Source organism: Taudactylus pleione, unplaced genomic scaffold (assembly GCF_031769625.1).
Source record: "Taudactylus pleione unplaced genomic scaffold, aTauple2 ptg000502l, whole genome shotgun sequence".
Taxonomy (NCBI): domain Eukaryota; kingdom Metazoa; phylum Chordata; class Amphibia; order Anura; family Myobatrachidae; genus Taudactylus; species Taudactylus pleione.
This window is the reverse complement of record NW_028284904.1, coordinates 2541244-2562397: the sequence shown is the minus strand read 5'-3', so window position 1 is coordinate 2562397 and position 21154 is coordinate 2541244. Positions and strand designations below refer to the sequence as shown.

General features: G+C 46.3%; 1 protein-coding gene across 4 annotated transcripts in view; it reads right to left on the bottom strand.

Moving 5' to 3' along the window:
• The window catches only part of SLIT1 (slit guidance ligand 1), a 379066-nt gene that overhangs the window by 306639 nt on the left and 51273 nt on the right, over positions 1–21154 (bottom strand). For all 4 annotated transcript variants that reach the window (XM_088449965.1, XM_088449966.1, XM_088449967.1 and 1 more), the window contains exon 2: positions 4619–4690. In XM_088449965.1, coding sequence (XP_088306091.1) covers positions 4619–4690 — 72 coding nt within the window. The remainder of the gene's footprint in view (positions 1–4618; positions 4691–21154) is intronic.

Here is a 21154-nt window from a genome sequence, read left to right as displayed (position 1 = left end):
TAAAACGGAAGTATTAGCAATAAATGTTCCACCCCAGCTCCTGTATTCCCTTAAATCTCGTTATAATTATAACTGGCAATCATTGTCTCTCCGTTATCTGGGTATCTCTTTGTCAGCTAAAGAAGACACTCTTCTTGAATATAATTATGTCCCTCTGTTGAACCAATTTAGTGCCTTCACAAAAGATTGGATGAACCATGAGGTCTCCTGGATGTGGGCAAAATGGCGGCTGTCAAGATGACTCTTCTTCCTAAACTCATGTACTAATTTAGGTCAAGTCCCAGGACCCTCCCTCATGGTTAAATAGATTTTATGCAGTGCTGAATAAATATATTTGGAATAATAAGAGAGCCAGGATTGCTAAGAAATATCTAATGATGTCTAGATCGTCAGGGGGCTTGGCTTACTCCAATCTAGCACTCTATCAAGCTGCGGGCTTGGTCGATCAGGTTAGTTATTGGTCAAATGTTCTTAACCCCAAACCTTGGGTTAGGCTGGAAAGCGATATGCTAGGTAATTTCCCCCTCTGCGACTTACTCTGGATTCCATCCAGCTCTAGAGTCTCTTTAAAATCTATGTCCAGGGCGACACTAGCTTCTCTCAAAGCGTGGGATGGCCCTTCTACAATTTAACCTGCCATATCTCCACCTTTCTATTCAGGGTTTATCATATTTAATCCCAAATCTAAATTTATTCTCCTGGCACCTCAATGGTATCCGTACCCTCCGTGACTCTTTATAAATAATACCCTCCTTTCCTTCGCCCAATTACAAGCTAGTTTCTCCATCCCCTCTAGAGATTTCTATAAATTCCTTCAAGTCAGGCACTGGATTCAGTCCTTTCCACACTTGGTAGGCCCGACGGTTTATGATTCCTCCCCATGTTTTTTCACATATATCTCTTCAATCTCCTGCAAAAGAGGTATTTCTTTTTGGTACTCTCTAATACACTGGTCGGGGAACAGGGGTAAATTACCCCAAATGGGGTAAATATGAAATTCCTGGGGGTAATGGACGGACAGCCGGGCATGCATATTAATCATTGCATGCCCGGCTGTCCATCCATTAACCCCAGGAATGCCGCAGGGAGGCTCTAAGCCGGACGCCCGCCAAGATGTTATTACCAGCGGCGCCTTCCATGCAGCGCCGCGTTAGCCGGAGGCTGGAGTTCTCTTCCGAACTCCAGCTTCCGGCTCTCCCCATGCGCACTATGGGAAAGACGTCATGACGTCTCTCCCATAGTTCCGAGGAGCAGCCGGGCGGACAGGATGGTGGCGGATGCAGGAGTGGGGATTAAGGTGTTTTTTTTTTTTCTTTGTACAAGCGGCACTACAGGGGCACTATATGGGGGCACTACTAAAGGGGCATTATAGGGGGGGCACTGCTACAGGGGCATTATATGGGGGCACTGCTACAGGGGCATTATATGGGGGCTCTACTACAGGGGCACTATATGGGAGCACTACTACAGGGGCATTATATGGGGGCACTGCTACAGTGGCAACAGGGACATTATATGAGGGCACTACATTAGGGCACTACTACAGGAGCCCTATATGGGGGAACTACTACAGGGGCCTTATATGGGGGCACTACTACAGGGGCCTTATATGGGGGCACTACTACAGGGGCATAACTAAGGGAGCATAACTATGGGGGCACTACTACAGGGGCATATGGGGGCATAACCATGGGGGCACTACTACAGGGGCATTATATGGGGCACTACTATATGATTTTCTTCCCTTCAAATCAAGGGGGTAACGTCGGCGTATGTAAATATATTTTGGGGTAAAAGGTAAAAAAGTTCCCTGACCCCTGCTCTAATACTTACAGCGGAAGAACCAGATAAGTTACCAGCTATTATTAAATGGGAACACCACCTAAATGTCTAGATCCCATCTATTCTTTTCCATATTTAAAATGTATAGATGTATTTCACATATTGAAATGTATATGAAATTATTCTATCGCATTTATTTGACCACAGATAGATTACACAAAAATTTGGCCTTCCCAATCTAGTTTATGTTGGCGTGCATTTGGTCAAATTAGTGAGATCTTCCATATTTTCTTGAATTGCCCTGCTATACGCCCCCTATGGCTGGAAGTAGAGGATTTGATCCTGAAGGTTACTGGATTGCGGCTGTCTTTGTGCTCCTCCGCTGCTCTTTTACATATATTCCAGGATGATGTCCCAGTTAACCACAGATATTTTATAGGTCATGTACGTATTGCTATCAGGGCAGCCATTGCGCAGTTCTGGAAGAAGGATAAACCTCCCCCCCTTTCTTTGATTAAGTCCAAAATAAATTATAGTTTCCTGATGGTAACTTTGAACTGCCCATATTCTTCTGCTAACCCACCAGTGGTTCAGCTGGCATAAATTCATCATGGTGGGTCCATGCTTTCCAATAAACACGATCTGATATTTCAAGGTTCTGTATTTTGGTTTGTCTATTGCAGTTGTGGAGTGTCCTCTACTATTTGTGTACACTGATTTTGATATGTTTTTTTGGTTTAATGCGATGTTTTATTTTTCTTGAATGATATTTGCCTGTACCCGCCCCATGTTTTTTCTTCCCATTCCCTTTTTTCTGTACCTCTTCTTTTTTATTTGCATAAAAAAAATAAAAAATTCTATAAAAATTATTGTTTAAAAAAAAAATACCTTTTAAGGTATGGGCAAAATGCAGTTTTTAGAATAAGACTTTTGTCTTGTGAGGCAAAATATTATTGTTTGAAAGTAAAGACAGGGGGGTATGAAATGACAATTTGCAGACTGCCCTGCACTACAGCGGGGGGTTTAGGATGAACAATAGCTGAGATATTCTTCTACATATCATTCTAAATTTGGGAGAAGCAGAACGTTGCGTGCCATGCAAGGCACGGAAAACTGTGAATACCAAGACTATTGGCTTTTGTTTCGTCAACTGACAATAGCGCCATATTTAGTTTAATTGAAGCCTATTGTCTCATACATAAAGAAAGTACAATGGACAATCTGGAATTCTAGGGAACGCAGGACGGGTTCTTCTAACTTCTAGCTAAAAACCATATAAATACACGAGCATTTATTATTGCAATATTCTTTGAATTAGAATAACACATTATGGAAATTGTTCTGATAATTCATTTATAAAGACAGTGATGCTTCTGTTGTCCGATTATAATCTTTGATGCCGTAGACCATAGATTATAAACATCGCTATAAATATATTGTGTACATTATATAACCCAACGTTTTAGCTTCAGTATGTATATGTTGTTAGTTGTTACATGTTGCCACTTCTCCATCACTTCCGCAAAGGACGGTTTGTGTCGGTTTCCATTTGGCTGTAAGCAGCCTCATATCGTAGCACGCAGGGTGTTACTGCATATCTGTATTTGGCACCCTTCGCTAATATGCAACAGATTTAGCAGTATGTTTTGCTGCTCTAATTAAATCTGACGATATCCTGTGAAACTCTTCAGTTCCATAAATCTATATAAGATCTGTTCTGATCTGGTCGTTTTAATACAACAACTGGTGCATCGTGGCTTTGACAAAACATACCAAAAACTAAGGGGTTATTTATCAAAGCTGGGAGAGAGATATAATTGAAAACAAAATACTAACCAATCAGCTCCCAACTATCATTTTTTTTAAACACAGCCTGCAAAATGGATATTGGATGCTGATTGGTTAGTATTGTATTTCTCACAATTTTCTCTCTCGCCCAGCTTTGATAAATACCCCCCTAATTGTTAGGAATAGGACGATATGATTCAAAGAGGCTGACCTGACAGATCTGCGCCTGCTTTTCCATGTAGCGATAGGACCCTGCTAACTATCTTATGAGAATGTGAGTGCACCATCTAAAACAACTCCGCCTGGTAGCAATAAATGTTTCCATTAAATACACTGAAAAAAACAAACAAAGAAACAAATAAAATAAAAGCTGATTGAAGGTGGAATCACTAATTTTTAATAACAGCTGATGGAGTTTTAAGTGGAAATCAAACTATGGGATCTATTTACTAAGCAGTGCTAGGAGGCAAAGTGAAAAGTGATAAGAAAGTGATAAGGTGCCAGCCAATCAGCTCCCAACTGTCATCTCACAGGCTTTGTTTGAAAAATGACAGTTGAGAGCTGATTGGCTGGCACCTTATCACTTTCTTATCACTTTTCACTCTGTCTCCTAACACTGCTTAGTAAATAGAAGAACCCTATAAACCTGTTATAAGGGTTTCGGGGCAAATCAATGAAACAATGGTGAGAAACAAGAGGAAGGGCTAGGACTGTGCAGTCCAGATTTTGGGGTCTATTTACTAAGCAGTGTTAGGAGACAAAGTGAAAAGTGATAAGAAAGTGATAAGGTGCCAGCCCATCAGCTCCTAACTATTATCTCACAGGCTGTGTTTGAAAAATGACAGTTGGGAGCTGATTGGCTGGCACCTTATCACTTTTCACTCTGTCTCCTAACACTGCTTAGTAACTAGACCCCCTCAGTTAAATAGACGCAGGTTTACAGGTATAAGATGCACGTATGAAAATGTTCTTTAGATATGACCCATTCATTAAATCTTCATTTGTATGAAATGCATTTCTGTACCAAAGGGAAAGAGTAGAATCTTACAAGACTCTCAGCTGCTTGAGCCCGGCGAAGTCGTTCTTCGTGACACGCGTAATGTTGTTGCCGTTCAGTTCTCTGCAGGAAAACAAAATATAGGAAACATTTTAGCACAGCCCTTTCACAAACATCATCACATTCAACTCTGGAGGAAGTCACATCTCTCCGAAAAGGTTTCTGAACACCAGTATATTTGTGCAGACACCAGACTAAGGGGGCCTGTGTATCAAAGCTTCATACGAGATAAAATTGTGAGAGAAAAAGTATTAACCAATCAGCTCCTAACTGTCATTTCTCAAACACAGCCTATAAAATGTAAATGTAGCTGCGTACACACGTAAAGATTTTCTGTCCAACCACCCAACTAGTTGATTGGTTGGAATGAAACTCTGGTAATGTATGGGAGTAAATGATGATCAGCAATTTGCTCCTAAATGCCAGAAAACAGATGAAAATGGTCGGTCAGACAAGTTTGTTAAATGTTTGATCTAAACAATTTGTTCAGACAACAGTTTTTGTCCATTTTCCGGCGTTTGGGAGCAAATTGCTGATTGTCAGTTACTCCCATACGTTGCCAGATTATCATTCCAACCAATCAACTAGTTGGATGGTTGGACAGGAAATCTTTAACTGTGTATGCAGCTTAAGAATCTGATTGGTTGGTGATTTATATCTCACAATTTTATCTCTCATCAAGCTTTGATACATAGGCCCCTAGGAATGAAATCATCGTTATCAATAGTAATATAAGGAGATAGGGTAAAAAAATAAAAGAGTTAATAGTCTATGATGTGTATGGGAACTTCACACTGACAATAAAGTTGTGTTTTTTGGAGTTTAGCTGGTACCGATTGTGTATACTCTTAGCGCTACAGGTAGCCGCTTTGTGCTGTCAATGGATGCACCAAGTAATAGTATCACCACTGAGACACGAATTGGTAAATTCAATTAGAAGCGATCTGACATTGGACCATCCGGCAGTGCGCATAAATCCTGTACATACGGCGGGCTTACGCCATGCGTCTTTCTGTGCACCGCTATGGGGATGCGAGGTGATTTGCACAATATAGGGGCAATGTAGTGTGCCGCTGCCGGCATTTAAATACACATCACTTTTAATTGATTTGCCACAAAGTGCTGCAATGTGGGGGATAACTGGCAATTGTGCACGGTGGTGTACACAGACTGCTATGCGGAATCACTGCGGCTGGTATAGTGTAGGGGCGCTGACTAGTATGTAGGGTCAGTGACTTGTAACTATAGTCATTAATTAATGCAAAATAAATAGTATATAGGCTGCTGGCAGAGCATGCTGGGAGTTGTAGTTGTTTTTGATCATTTATGTGGTTCCACCATATTATGCAGTACATGTGTGCACCCTGTCTGGGGAAAAATGACCATTACACAGTTTCTATATAATTACCCCGATGCTCTAAAATGTTTGAGAGTACACAGGGAAGGTCATGTCCACATTGTGTGGACCTATAGCATACCTCCCAGCTGTCCCATATCAGCAGGACAGTCCCATGTCATGGGTCTCCAAAGTGACGGAGCGTACATTAAAGTGGGTGGAGGCTCACCCAAAAGTGGGTGTTTGTTTCCAGGGCAAGATTTTTGTGGATTGAGGAGAGCGATTGTTTTTGTGGATTGAGGAGAGCGATTGTTTTTGTGGATTGAGGAGAGCGATTGTTTTTGTGGATTGAGGAGAGCGATTGTTTTTGTCCCAATTTGGCACATCTGAATGTTGGGTGGGAAGCTATAGGCACATTTACACGCTGACGGTAGAAACTTATCCACACTGATCTATACAGCAGACCAAAAATAGGGACGCGGGAAGGAAAGAGGTGGGGTGATACAGATACAGAAGAGGGACAGAGGGGACATATGTTCAACATTAACCAGGAGTCAGAAGCTGCTTATCTCTGCCGTACCATGCCGAGAGAGGAAAGCAAAAACATTCTACATAGAATTGGAAGATATATACAAAAAAAAACACAATACCAGGAACTGAGCCAAATAGTGATTTGAGCCTAAATGTGACAGTGATACGTCGCAGCCCAAATGATCTGCTGTATAAAGAGAAACAATGAGCTAGCTTTATTACTAGAGCATGCCATGCATGAGAACCCATCCTGTATCACCAGGACAGCAGTCCTGTACCACTACTGGGACCCATCAACGGCTACATGGGAAAATCCCAGACCTTCTCCAAGCGGTGATTTTTAGTTTCTAGTATAAAGGGAGAATATCATTGTGATCAACTCATTAAAGCTTCTCAAGTATATTATTATTATTATTATTACGTATCTTGTAGCACATCTGTTCCCATATAATTGACAGAACAAGGCAAAATGGCTGCTTTAAGACGGCAGTAATGCCCATAGAACAATGCTTTCCTGAAGGCGTTTAGTGCCAACATTAAAGTTTACAAGCGCTCGGTATTTGTGATGGATTTATGACCATTACATACGTGGTGTATTTTACACTGCATGTGTAGGTGGATCATTTGTTAGGCTACCCAGGCTCTCACCTAGGGCCCAGCGGGCACACATGGGCCCGTATTACCTAAACCCATTTTTATGTTTTGATTTTTTTTTTTCAACAAATGGAGGGGGGTAACGGGGCCCAAACCAGTATGTTACCTAGGGCCACATGGGATTTTAATCCAGCTCTGGCTCAACACATCATAATGAGCAAAACCTTGCCCATCTGCTGACAATGCCATAAACACATGCAAATATCGGTCACAACTGCTCCAGGAAAATAGGTGCAAGCCATCACAAAGAAACATGAAACAGCTTTTGCATAGCGCCTCTGTACTCTCCCACATTCGTAAATGACTTCTTTGGACTTTAATGTACAGAGAAAACAACATTATCCAACATCCGCCAGTACAAGATGGCTGACCAGCCGCTGCTGTGACATAAATGGTATCAAATTCTTGCAGCCTACCATTCTAGGGATGGCCATCATTGTGTGGTCTCCATCAATGGTTGCCATCTATGGGAAATCTGAACAGAACCATAGATGGCATTAAACTATGCATGGCGTACCATCGATGGTTTCTGCTGGCCGCGGCGCAGGGCTACTGGCTGACAGCTTAGCAGCTCTCCAGTGCAAGTGTGTGTGTGGGGAGGAAACATCGGGTCCACAGCTTCCATCAATGGCGAGAAACTGAATCTCCGCCATCGATGGTAAAACCAACCGCCATTGTTGGTGGCCATTTCTATTCCATTCACAAAACATCATACCCCCCCCTCCCTGTGCAAATTATTTAGCAGTTTATTCATTTTGATTTTAAATTATCATACCCCCCCCTCCTTGTGCAAATTATTTAGCAGTTTATTCATTTTGATTTTAAATTATCTAATATTTGCACTATCTTCTTACTTAGCTGACATGCAGGATTAAATAAATGTTGATTAGTATATAAGTATAAATGGAAAAATATATTTTCAAAAAAAATTATATAGTCTCCCTAATAATAAATGTTTATGATATAATGTGGTATATAAGAAGGCTTATTTATTTATTAATACATCAACCAGTGAAGCAACCAGGAGGCCAGTGACAGCAGATTCCCTGCATCAGGACTCTGGTGAGAAAACCCTGGCAGTGTACTCGGTGCAGAGAGAAGGCCAGGCCCCAGAAGTGTCCTGGGCCTGGTAGCAGCTGCACTCCCTGCACCTACTGTCGCCACGCCCTTGCCTGTGAGTGGCAGCTGGCCTGCCAAAGATTGGTGTGTGTACGGTGACACAATCCTTTCAACAGATCATTTCATCTGAGGCAGATCTGAGATCTGCTGCAAAATTGGACAGGTGTGGAGGCACATATTGGCTGTTGTATCTGTGTCCAGGTCTCCAGTAGTATTGTGTCAATATAATTTGATCTGGAGTTGGATCCTTGGAGGCTTGGACAAGTGTGTACCCATCTTAAGTCATGCAGCATCATATCAGATGAATAATGCTTTATCCATTTTTTTCTAAATTAAAAACTGCAGATAAAATGGAAGGATGGTGACAGGCCAATATTTGTTATATAGTCCTTACCAGAAGATGCAATTCAGATTCTTTTCTTGTTGCTGTTCAGGACCTTATTGGAAGATGTAATCCAAAGTCCTTATCAGTAGCCATTATCCAAAGTCGCTTAATATAAAGCAGGAACTACTCAGAGTATCAATGTAGGACACAATGTCACCACAAAATGGCTGCCAGTGGCTGGACATCCTTTATATAGGGCTGTGGCCTGCATTGTGACATCACAATGCATGCAGGCAGCAGCTAGAGATGGCTATAGCCACAAAATGGCTGCCAGTTGCTGGGCTTCCTTTATATAGGGCTGTGACCTGCACTATGACATCACAATACATGCAGGCTGCAGCTAGAGATGGCTATAGCCACAAAATGGCTGCCAGTTGCTGGGCATCCTTTATATAGGGCTGTGACCTGCACTATGACATCACAATACATGCAGGCAGCAGCTAGAGATGGCTGTCGCTTGAATCAGCTCTGGGCCCAGATGCCCTGCAGCAGCAGTCTGATGATAATAGAAAAGCCATAGCTCAGGAGATGGCAGTGTAACTCTGTGCAGAGAGAGGGACAGGCCCCAGAGGCGGCCTGGGCCCGGTAGCAACCGCAATTTCTGCACCAACTATAGCTACGCCCTTGTATATAACATCACAAACTGACTATGGTGCCACCATCACAAGGTGATATCAGGTTGAGTCTGCCGTATCCAAAATGCCAGAGGTGTTTTGGATATCGGAATATTCCGTATTTTGGAATATTTGCATACCATAATGAGATATCCTGGGAATGGGACCCAAATCTCAACACAGAATGCATTTATGTTTTTTATCTATATATATATATATATATATATATATATATATATATATTATTTATATCACACCATATACACACAGCCTGCAGGTAATTTTACACAAAATTTACAATAATTTTGCGGCTCAAACACAGTTTCTGTACATACATGAAGTTCATTTATATTTCATATGCACCTTATACACAGAGCCTAAATGTAATTTTATGCAATAGTTTTAATAATTGCCTAAACAGTCTTGAACAGGGGTAGCACTCCAGGATTAATATCAATGAAGAAAAAAACTGCAAAAACTCGCAAAGCAAGAGTGCATAGCTTGGTTGCGGGGTGTAACCCCATCTTCCCGATGGTGTTACCCATAGAAGCCTGTGGACTTCTTTCCACAGAGTGCTGATAGAGGGATCCAATCGGATCCCTCCCAGCACCCACCGCGGCATGCACAGAAGGACGCCGGAGGGGCTTGTGGGTCATAGACCCGGAAGTCCCTCCACCGCAAAGGGCCGCTCTTACCGATAGAACGGTCCTTTGCGGTGATCGTCATGCATACCGGCGTCATCAACGCCGGCTTGCATGCAATAACCGTCGGAATGCATCGCGAGTGTGATGCATCATGCATCCCTCCCATAGTGTGAACAGAACATACTTTATATATAACCATATAAGCCCCAGTGAACTGATTTCAGCTGCTGGCTAATGGCCCGGCACCACGCGGCATCACGTGCACGGAGGTGCACTCCTATGGTGTCAAACGCGATCCGGCCAGTTGCCTAACAACCGGCCCAAGTTCCATGACTCCCGGTGCTCACTCTTTTATCCCTAATCAGGGAAAAAAGCATATAAAGACCTGGTATTATGAAAGGCTGCCTCAAGATCTACAAGTCAGACGGTTGTTCAAATAGTCCCACAAAAAAAGTGTTCAACAATTATATATATATATTGTTATTTTCTCTATAGGACACATGGATTCACTCTCTATATAGAGTACATGGATTTTTTTTGTCTATATAAACCACATGGAAACACGTTATTATTTGATATTACTAGACTTCATTTCTTCACCAGCTGCACACATAATCCAGATGTAAACTACACAGCGCAGGATATTTTTTTCTCTCTTCAATTATGGAAGATTAAGTAGGATTCATGATGCAATATATACCCGTACACATCTGCATCTCTTCCTCGCATACCTATCTGCTGTACTTAAACTCACATTCATCTTACAATTTCCCAATCAGTCCTCATATATACGCCATGTGGATGAATGCCACGTGTGTACACGTCAGTGGCGAGCACTGACCATGTGACTCACGTCTGGGATCCTTACGAGTCTTTAAACCACTATCTGTCTCTTTAGACTTCCCAGCAAAGGAAAGTTCTGAGGAGTGCAGCCGGCACGGGAGATTAATAAACCACAAATAAAAATAAACCTTCCAGCGAACTGAACATAGACAGTAAAGAAATTAAAAAGTGATAAAAGAGAAAAATAGCAGACCAGGACTAGACAAGTTGTGCAGCCAGGAGCGAAACACTGCATCACTAGGCCCCATGGGAAAATTGTTGGGTGGCCGGTGATGTGTTTCTACCACCTGCGGCCCCTTGCTAGGCTCTTTTGAGCATGAGTAGGTGCCTGGACAGCGAAGCCCCGTTTGAGAAAGACTTATCAGTTTGCTGACAACCAGTGGCATCAATGAGGCACAAAGAGGCTCATGCCTCGGAGACTATAGCAGATACATTAATCTGCACTCTCATGAACGTTGGCTAAACCCGCAGAATATCTGCCTCCACCGCGTGTTGGCGACAGGGAAGGACTAGGGGCATAGCTGTCCCAGGCCCGAGGTTCCAGGAGGCCCCTGAGCCCCACTGATTAACTAGATCTAACAGTTGCCTGCACTCCTGCTGTGATCAGCAAGGCGCTGGCAACGGGATCCATCCGGTGACTCAGAGCTGATGTAGCCTGCAGCTTAAAGGCGCGTAAACACTAGACGATGCGCGCTCCTGCGGACCGTTAACTATGTCTTTCATCGCCCGTACTTGCAGGGCAACATGGCGGCATCGTCAAATTCTGCAAGTTCGGGGATGAGGGAGGGTGCCGTCACTGAACGATATCATTAACGATATCGTTCAGTGTGTATTCTCAATGTCGTTAACGACATTGAGCCCGACAGTGCAGGGAAAACACTTAAGGATAACGCTCATTGAGCATATCGTTAAGTGTGTATGAGCCTTTACTGCACTGGCCAATAAATGTTTTTTTTTCATTGTGGTGCAGCACGCGTTACATCAAAATGGCTTGCAGGAACGCACCGCTAAAACAAAGCACAGGAGCCGCGGGCGGGCTGCCATAAGAAGGTATAGTAAGTGTGTGGGCTGGAGGGCGACTGTGAGAACTGGAGGGACACGGGGGACTGGTGAGTGACTGTGGGGGCTAGAAAGAGACACTGGGGGCTAAAGAGAGACTGGGGGCTGGAGAGAGACTATGGACCTCATTCAGAGTCAGTCGAAGCGGCCGCACGGTCGTACGCCACCGATGTTCGCTATACTGCGCATGCGTAAAGTTCGCAATGCGCGTGCGCAAACTAGCCGCTACGATCAGGAATTTCTCTCTCTTTGAACACAGCCAGGTCGGTAGTTTGAGTGACAGATTGAGGCGTTTGTGGGCGGTAACAGGGGAAGGTGCTTGAAAACGGGGGAGTGGAGATCCGATCGCAGGCGTGCCTCATTATGCGAACGGCGTTTTATGGGAGTGCATATGGATTATGGGAGTGCATACGGATTATGGGAGTGCATAATTAACAAAGTAGCGTCATGGCACATGTAACATGGGAGGTTTTTACACTGACATGATCGTAGAGCTTAAGAGAGGGTATGGTCAACCTTAAGCTCTACGACCAGTGCCGATGGTCTCGATTAATCCTTATATGCCCGGAGATGACGTGCAATGCATACGAGAAGGGGGCGTATTTTTTTGTCTTCCGACTGCTTCCTCCCCTTGGTCGGCCAACTACCGATCCGAACTTAGGGACGCAACTTGCGAGGGAATCATTTGAATATCCGGCCCCTTTTTCCGTACGACCGTGCGGCCGCTTCGACCGACTCTGAATGAGGTCCTATATGTGCTGAAGGGCCAGTGGGTGCTGGAGAGAGACACTGGGGGCTGGAGAGAGTGACTGCGGGGGCCTGGAGAGAAAGAGAGACTATGTGGGCTGGAGTGCCACTGTGCTTGCTGGAGATCCACTGGAGGCTGGAGAGAGACTGTTGTGACCGGAGAGAGACTGTGGGGGCTGTAAAGACACCTTGGGGACTGGAGGTACACTGTGGGACTGAAGAAACATTGCTATATAACAATGGCATTGGTTATATCCCTATGTAAACAGGCATCTTCCGGACCACGTGATCTCTAACGCAAATACCGACTGAAGTCACCATCTACCCAGGGAGGAGCAATTCCTTCAGAGATTCCCCATTGCACAGAAAATACATATAAGGAAGACTCTGAAATGACTGGCCTGTACCTGCCAGGGACCCAGGGATCCCCCTAAAAAAATAAGTGTACTAGGCCCCAGGATTTCTGTTGCTGGCCCTGGGAAAAGGTACACTTTAATAGCACTTTGGCTGGAGAATTTCAATCTAAATAAAGATCAACTGAATTGTTTGCACTAAAAGTGCGCTGAGCCACACAGGCAGTTGTGGTACAAATGTAGAATCTTGTGTAATTTAGATCAAAGCTGACCCTGGTGGAGGTTCTCAGACTATTCATAGGTCACTTTTCCTTGAATTAAATTAGACACATGGACAGGGAAATTTAAAACCCAATCACATACTTTTAACTCATTAGTTGCTACTGGCCCTGGAACCTGCCGGCTCCAATGTTTTTATGATACAAAAGCAGATCTAGAAATACAGCACAATCTACCTTTCATAGACCCTGGGGTATCAGGTATGTTTTTCCTATGTCTCAGACATAAATTAGCAAAGGAAGCCTTCGTTTCCGCATACAGCAAATCACAAATAATTTGAACCATATTCCCAACGTACAGTGTACGAGTCACTTTATCCCAGGCCCTTAGCTACACACTCGTATACCAGTAATGCAGTTATATTCTAGGCAGCCTTATGTGAAAGGTAATATGACACTTTTATATAGTTAATACTACCATGTCCATGTGTACACACAGCACCAGGGAATCATGGAAGGTTAGATGTCTGGGCAAGATTATAAGACTGATTTTAAGAAGAAAAAAAAAAAATGCTCGATAGACATATAAAAAATAAATGCTATCTTTTAATACGTTGCTGCTGGGGAGATGCAGTTATAATATACCTCCAAACCTTATCTGACCAGAAAACTGGATCCGTATTGTTTTGCAATGTGAGTTTGCAGTTTTGCTATATATTTGCTTATACAACGCGAAGAATACAAAAATACAGTGGTAATATCCTTTTAGAAAGAAACCCATAATGCAAAAGAAATAAACAAAATAAAAACAACAAACAAAAGTTGCTTCTATTCATGGTCAATCTCATATAGGGTGACTTGATCCTCACATGACACAATCAAATGACACCATATACCTCCCAATGTAGGTAAATTAGGAACCAGAACAAGGGGAGTGGCTGCAGCATGCAGCAGGTGTGACTATTTCATAGCAGGTGTTGTCACGCCCCCATGGAGGCATGTGAGTCATATAAACCACTGGAGGAAGGGCCGCAGCCCAGTGGCAAACGCAGATTTTCTAGAGGGGGGGTTTCCAAATGCTTGATTTTAGAGCGAGTGTGGCCTGTCCATGAAGAGGGCAGAATTACCACTTATCCAGCTTTAATTTGCGTCATACAAAGTGTATTGTGTGTCATAATTCCAGCATATAGAGGACCAGCGATCACAGTAAGCCATTAGATGCCGCAGTAGGGCCATCCTGCCTGAGCTGAATGTTTTTATTTTAGATGTGGGCACCATTCCAGAGCATGGGAGCAAGTCCGGGAGTCTGGGGGAGCAGCAGAAGAACCTAGCACTGCCCTGGACATATATGTACATATTGAGCTCTATAGCAGTGCATCCCTAACAGTGCATGTTTTCCAAATCCCCTAATTGGTGCACAGGTTATTTATTACTGGCTGATACTAGGGATGTGCGCCGGACCATTTTTGCCGGATTTGGATTTGGTTCTAATTCGTCGTCCAGCTTTGGATTTGGATTTGCCAAACTGCGGTGACTGGATTTGGATTTGGATTTTTTTACAAAAATTGAAAAAAAAACAGCTAAAATCACATAAATTGGTCTGTTTTTTCTTCCTAGAGTATTATTAATCTCAATAACATTAATTTCCAGTCAATTTAGACCACCTCACAGCTTATAATATTGTTTTCAACATTATTGGCCAAAGGTTGCAGTGAGCTGACTGGTTACTAAGCGACAAAGCAGCAGCACAACGACACAGACGCCACAGTATAAAGCACATCTATGACACACTGCCACACAGCAGTGGCAGAAATGAAAATTAGTGCACCCACCCAGTGGGGTACAGCCAGCAGAATCACAGTACTTGTTTACAAAGTGGGCTACGGCCCAAGGAGTCACAGTGTACAATCTTATTCACATTGCACCGCACATAGTGCCCCTGATTCACATTACACCATAAAGTAGTGTCTCTTATTTATGTTACGACACACATTAGTGCCCCTTATACACAATGCCCACAGTAGTATGCCCCCCCAGTAGTATGGTCCCCAGGAGTAGGCCCCCCAGTAGCAGGCCCCCAGTATTATGCCCCCCAGTAGCAGGCCCCCCCAGTAGTATGCCCCCCAAGTAGCAGACCCCCCCAGTAGCAGGCCCCCCAGTAGTATGCCCCCCCAGTAGCAGCTCCCCCCAATAGTAAGGCCCCACCAGTAGTATGCCCCCCCCAGTAGCAGGCCCCCCCAGTAGTATGACCCCCAGTATTATGCCCACCAGCAGCAGGCCCCCCAGTAGAATGGCCCCCAGTAGTATGCCCCCCCAAGTAGCAGACCCCCCCCAGTAGTTGTGCCCCCCAGCAGGGGCTGGCTGGCAACTTTTAGCCTGGGGGGCAAATGCATGCAGGCGGCCCTGGCAGAGGAGTAGCGTGTAGCCAGGGTGCCCGAAGAACGTGCGTGCTACGGCGCCCCCCACACTCTCAAATGTTTCAGGGAGGAGGCGGGTCTATATGGGATTAATGTAAGGTAAAAATAAAGATTAGGGGCAGCCCCCTGTCGTAGTGCCCATATGCAGTGCCCCCGTGTGCCACAGGAGAGAACACCCTTATGCAGGCCTCCAGTAGTGCCCCCAGTAGTGATCCCCCCCTATGCAGTGCCCCTTGTGCCCCCAGTAGTAAGCCCCTTATATAGTGCCCCCAGTAGTGGTCCCCCCTGTGCAGTGCCCCTTGTGCCCCCAGTAGTAAGCCCCTTATATAGTGCCCCCAATAGTGGTACCTCCTATGCAGTGCCCCTTATATAGTGCCCCCAGTAGCAGTCCACCCCCCATGCAGTGCCCCCAATAGTGGTAACCCTTATGCAATGCCCCTTAAATAGTGGCCCCAGTTGTAGTCTCCCCCCTATGCAGTACCCCCAGTATTGCCCTTTATATAGAGCCCCCAGCAGTGGTCCCTCGATGCAGTGCCCCCAGTGGTAGTCCCCTCCCCCTATGTAATGCCCCTAGTAGTAGTCCCCTCCCCCCTATGCAGTGCCCCTAGTAGTAGTCCCCTCCACTTGTAGTGCCCCTAGTAGTAGTCCCCCCCTTGTAGTGCCCCCAGTAGTAGTAGTACCCCCTTGTAGTGCCCCCAGTAGTAGTAGTCCCCCCCTTGTAGTGCCCCCAGTAGTAGTAGTCCCCCCAGTAGTAGTAGTCCCCCCCTTTGTAGTGCCCCCAGTAGTAGTAGTCCCCCCCTTTGTAGTGCCCCCAGTAGTAGTAGTCCCCCCCTTTGTAGTGCCCCAGTAGTAGCCCCCCCTTGTAGTGCCCCCAGTAGTAATAGTCCCCCCTTGTAGTTCCCCCAGTAGTAGTAGTCCCCCCATTGTAGTGCCCCCAGTAGTAGTAGTCCCCCCCTTGTAGTGCCCCCAGTAGTAATCCACCCCCCTGGTAGTGCCCCCAGTAGTAATCCCCCCCTGGTAGTGCCCCCATATTAATCCCCCACCCAGTAGAGAGAGACTTAATAAAAAAAATAAAAAAAATCACTTACCTGAAACTCCCGCTCCACCGCTAACAGCTCCTTCGGCCGCTTTGCATGACTCATGACGTCTCTCCCATTACCCACTGCGGGAGCCAGCTGATGGCTCCCGCAGTGGGAGCAGCGGCAGCCGATGAGAGTCTGACTCTCAGCGGCTGCTGATTACAGCAAACACACAGCTGCCAGCTCCGGCGGCTGTGTGTTTGTGCTGTGTAGCGCTGACCGAACTCTTTCCGGTCAGCGCTACACACGCGGTGCAGTCTGTGTCACAGTGACACAGACTGCCCGCGGCCCGTATGACGCTGCGGCCCGGGGGGCACATGGCACCCTGCCCCCCGGCCCAGCCCGCCACTGCCCCCCAGTAGCGCCCCCGGCCCTTACACACATAAAAAAAAAAAAAAAAAAACTTACCTGAATCCCTGCTCCCGCGCCGTCCGCTCTGCATCCACGCGACGAGGAGAGAGCCGGAAGACGGAGCTCCTGAGTGAGCTCCAGCCGACTCCCTCCGTGTAGCAGCCAATGAGAGTCTGTGTGACTCTCACTGCCTGCTGTAACAAACACACAGCTGCCGCTGGCGGCTGTGTGTTCTGTGTAGGGCAGAGCGCTATCACAGCGGTCTGCCCTACACTCAAGGAGCCCTGACGTCGGATTCTCTAGTGAGAATCCGACATCAGGCGGCCGCCGTTCGGCCCCGAATGGGGATCCGAGTCAGACGGGGAACACGGATCCCCTATGTTCGGAGCGGTTCGGATTCCACAGAATCCGAACCGCTCATCTCTAGCTGATACATGTTAAAAGATCCACAGGTGGTGCTATTTATTTCATTTATGATACTGAGAAGAACATGCAGCACTAGTAAAATTCCATTATGTTACTATTTCTATTGTGGTCATGTTGTGGCCTGGGATGAGGGTTTTCCAGGCAGATGGAAACCCCCCTGCGTTTGCCTATGCAGCCCCCCCAGTAATGTCCCCACCACTCCCCTGTGAGCCCCCAGTACTCCATTACAGCGGCGGTTCCTACCTTCCTCCTGTGGCTGCATTGATAAAAGCAGAAGTGGCTTAGCATTAGAAGCACTTTCTGCTAATTACACGTCAGACAGGTGGTCCCGTGGAGAAGGATTTTTCCCTCCCTGGGACGGCCAGTCAGATCTGCCATTTGCTGATACTGCGCTTCCAAGCCTCTAGGGACTGCAGCTGATGCAGCCCCTAGATAATGTTGTTTTTACATGCGCACTGGATAGGGGCGAGAAATATAAGAACCGCTGCTCCATATGACTATGCTCCATGCAGTAAGGTACTTACCAACTTCCTGTAAATCAGGACACTGAGTCGGTCCATTCAGATCGGTACTGTCCCGCCATAGTCAGGAAGGTTGGGAGGTATACGACATTGCCTCATTTACTGCCCTCTGTCACCCCTTCTGCTCCCAGACCCTACTCAATGGTAATGTCCTGATGAAATTTGTTCATAGTAATGTGGTTACTACGTCCTGACTATATCATTTTCATTCTGTGTCGTTCAGGAGTCTTTGTTGCGGTTACAATGACTGCAGATTGTATGTACAGACAAATTGTTGTGTGTCGCGAGAGTGTGTGACCCACGGGAGGTGTGTAATAATCGTGGGTGCTTATTCATAAAAAAAAAATGCGGTGACCCCGACATAAGTTAGGTATCTGTGTTGCTGCGAGTTGCAGCAGCGAATGTCAAAATCAACGGAACAATTCAAAATTGCCGCGGCGTGAGGACAGCGGTCTCGAAAAGTTGCTTCACTAACACACCGATTCCATCGCTAATTAGTAGCGGCAGAATTATTCCCGGCAGCGTAAGTGCGCATGCGCAGAGAGCAACCCGGGGGTTAGTTCCATAGTAAGAAATTGAGCTTCGAGAACGACACCATCTGCAGGTGGCGTCCGCTCACGTAATTACATTCTGAAAATGATTTCAGAGTTTGATGAATTGGGAAATGAGGAGGCCCTATTACTAGTGTATATGGGGATGGAATCGGTATGATTCGATTCCCGGCAGCGCCTGGCCGACCACAGCAGAGTTCCCGGCAGCGGAAGCCCGACAGCGCTGGAAATCCCGATCGTCAATAGGTATTGACTAACCTAACCTAACCCCCTTACCCTTCTTAGGGGTGCCTAACCCTAACCTCCCCCCCAAGTGCCTAACCCTAATCCCCCCTCTAAGTGCCTAACCCTAACACACCCCTTCCCCACTGCCTAAACCTAAGTCCCCCGGGGGGGTGCCTAACCCTAAGTCCCCCCCCCCCGGGGGTGCCTAACCCTAACCCTCCCTCCCCCTAGCCTAACCCTCCCGGGGGGGTGCCTAACCGAAGTCCCCCCCAGGTGCCCTAAACCTAAACCTCTCCCCCAGCGGCTGTCCGATTGCGGCGCTCAGCATCCCTTCGATCGGGATGCCGGGCGCCGGTCTCCCGGCGTCGGGGAAATGTCAGGCGTCTACATCTACACGCCCGGCATTTCACCCTCGCCGGGATATGACAGTCGGGAAGCCGGCTGCCGGTATTAAGGCAGCCGGCTTCCCGATTGTATACCTATGGGGACCACGTTTCTCTACAGGGATGACTTGAAAGCGGGAGATTTCAGTGAAACGGCGATGTTTTATGTGCTAGGTAAACTCCTGGTGAGTCAAAGACGCAGTGTTACCAATATGCCTGCCTACGACTCAAAGGCTATAATCGTTCTTTTGTTCCTTTTATATTTCAGTTCTAGACAGTAGACCATGAATGTCTTGCTGAGATATCTACTCTGACGTTGGGAAACTCTTTTATTTTACTTTGTTTCTGAATTATTTTAGCAGAGCGTGCAGGAAAGAGCTGAGAATTACAAGATGAGGCAGGTAAAAGTAAAGACCCACCACCTGGTACATCATAATCTACCGGGAGCTGCGCCGGAAGGGGGTGAAGTCGGCTTCCCGATCACTGCTGGCCACAGTGATCGTGACACAGCAGCAGCAGCCGCGGCTACCAGGAACCACGGCTGCTGCTTCTATGGAAGTCACGGCTGCCGCGCTGAGAGGGGCGTGCCCCCCGGGTGCCCGATCACTGTGGCCAGCAGTGATTGGGACACAAAGGAGACTGAGCTGTGGGTGCCGGGGGACCAACAGGTCCCTCTGATAAAGGCGGCTGCTGGAAAGATTAGCTTCCCGCAGCCGCTTAGTGGGCGTTTCTGACTGGTGGCATCAGATACGACCATGTCAGTTAAAGCCCAGTCTGGCGTGGTTGCATCTGATGCGACCACGCCAGGCAAGTAGTTAAAATCTGAACTGTTAGTATGACTTGAGGACCGAGTTTCGGAACCTTTGGTCTCAAATAAATGCATTGTAAACTAGACAAACTTTGTTAGATATTACAAAATGAAAAACACAATGAATCAGGCTCCGCAGGCTGTAACTCCAGCTGTTTAGACCTGGCAACCTGTTCAGACCCAATTTAACAATAATTACTTTATGCTTTAAGGGCATAGATTAGTCACATGTTAAAGAAGTGAGTCCTAGTAATTAACCCACAGCTAACCTGCTATTCAGAGTGTACGTGTTTTTAAAGGTCTTAGGACCTTATTCAGAGGCGGCCATACGGTCTACGACCGCACGGCCGCCTCGATGTTTGGCCAGTGCGCATGCGCACGAGGGAGCCGGCTCCCTCGTGCGCATGCTTGAGACCCGCTACGACCGACAGCGCTGGTCGTAGCGAGTCTCTTTGTAAAGGGGGCGAGCTGTCGATGTTGATTGACAGCTCGCCCCGTTTGGAAGGCGGGCCGTGGGGTGGCAGCCTAAATGGAGGCGTTCCCATGGGAACGCCTACCGTTTGGGGGAGGCCCCAATGACATCACTAGTGATGTCAGTGGAGAGCTTCCGGCTCTGACAGAGCCAGAAGCTCTCCGGGGCTTACGACAAGTGAGACCCTACCCTAGGGTCTCGTTGTAAGCCCCCGACGGTCAGAGACCATCGCGACCATCACCCGTGCGGTCGTTAGAGCTGTGGGTGTAAACCCACAGCCTAACAACCGCAACAGAGGCGGGCGGTCAGGATGCAAGTGGCCGCCCAGTTTCTGAGCGACCGCTTGCATCCTCCGACCGCCTCTGAATGAGGCCCTTAGTTATATATAATAAACAAATGTCCTGTACTTAATCCTCCTTTACTGCTATATTTCTTGGATGAGCAGATAGCATGTGAGTGCATTTAAATCACTTCTCTTCAACAAAGATAGATCTTAAAGACACGCCTTTATATAACCCCAACATTATTTTGTATGTTGATCGTCCTTGTTTAAAAAATGACACTAGTGCATCAGTCTCTTGTCTTATCTCTTCCCGGCATGATGTGCAGTCAAGAGTGGTTACCGCTGTCTAGGTCCAAGCAAAGGCCTGAGATTAAAGCACTGACACATAGGGGCCCATTTATTAATGACTGCACCTGCAATGCGATCTGGGCGCGATACTAGCACCCATGATCGCACTGCATGAAGCGATCATACCGCCTGGATGTAACAAAAAAAGCACATGGCCGGG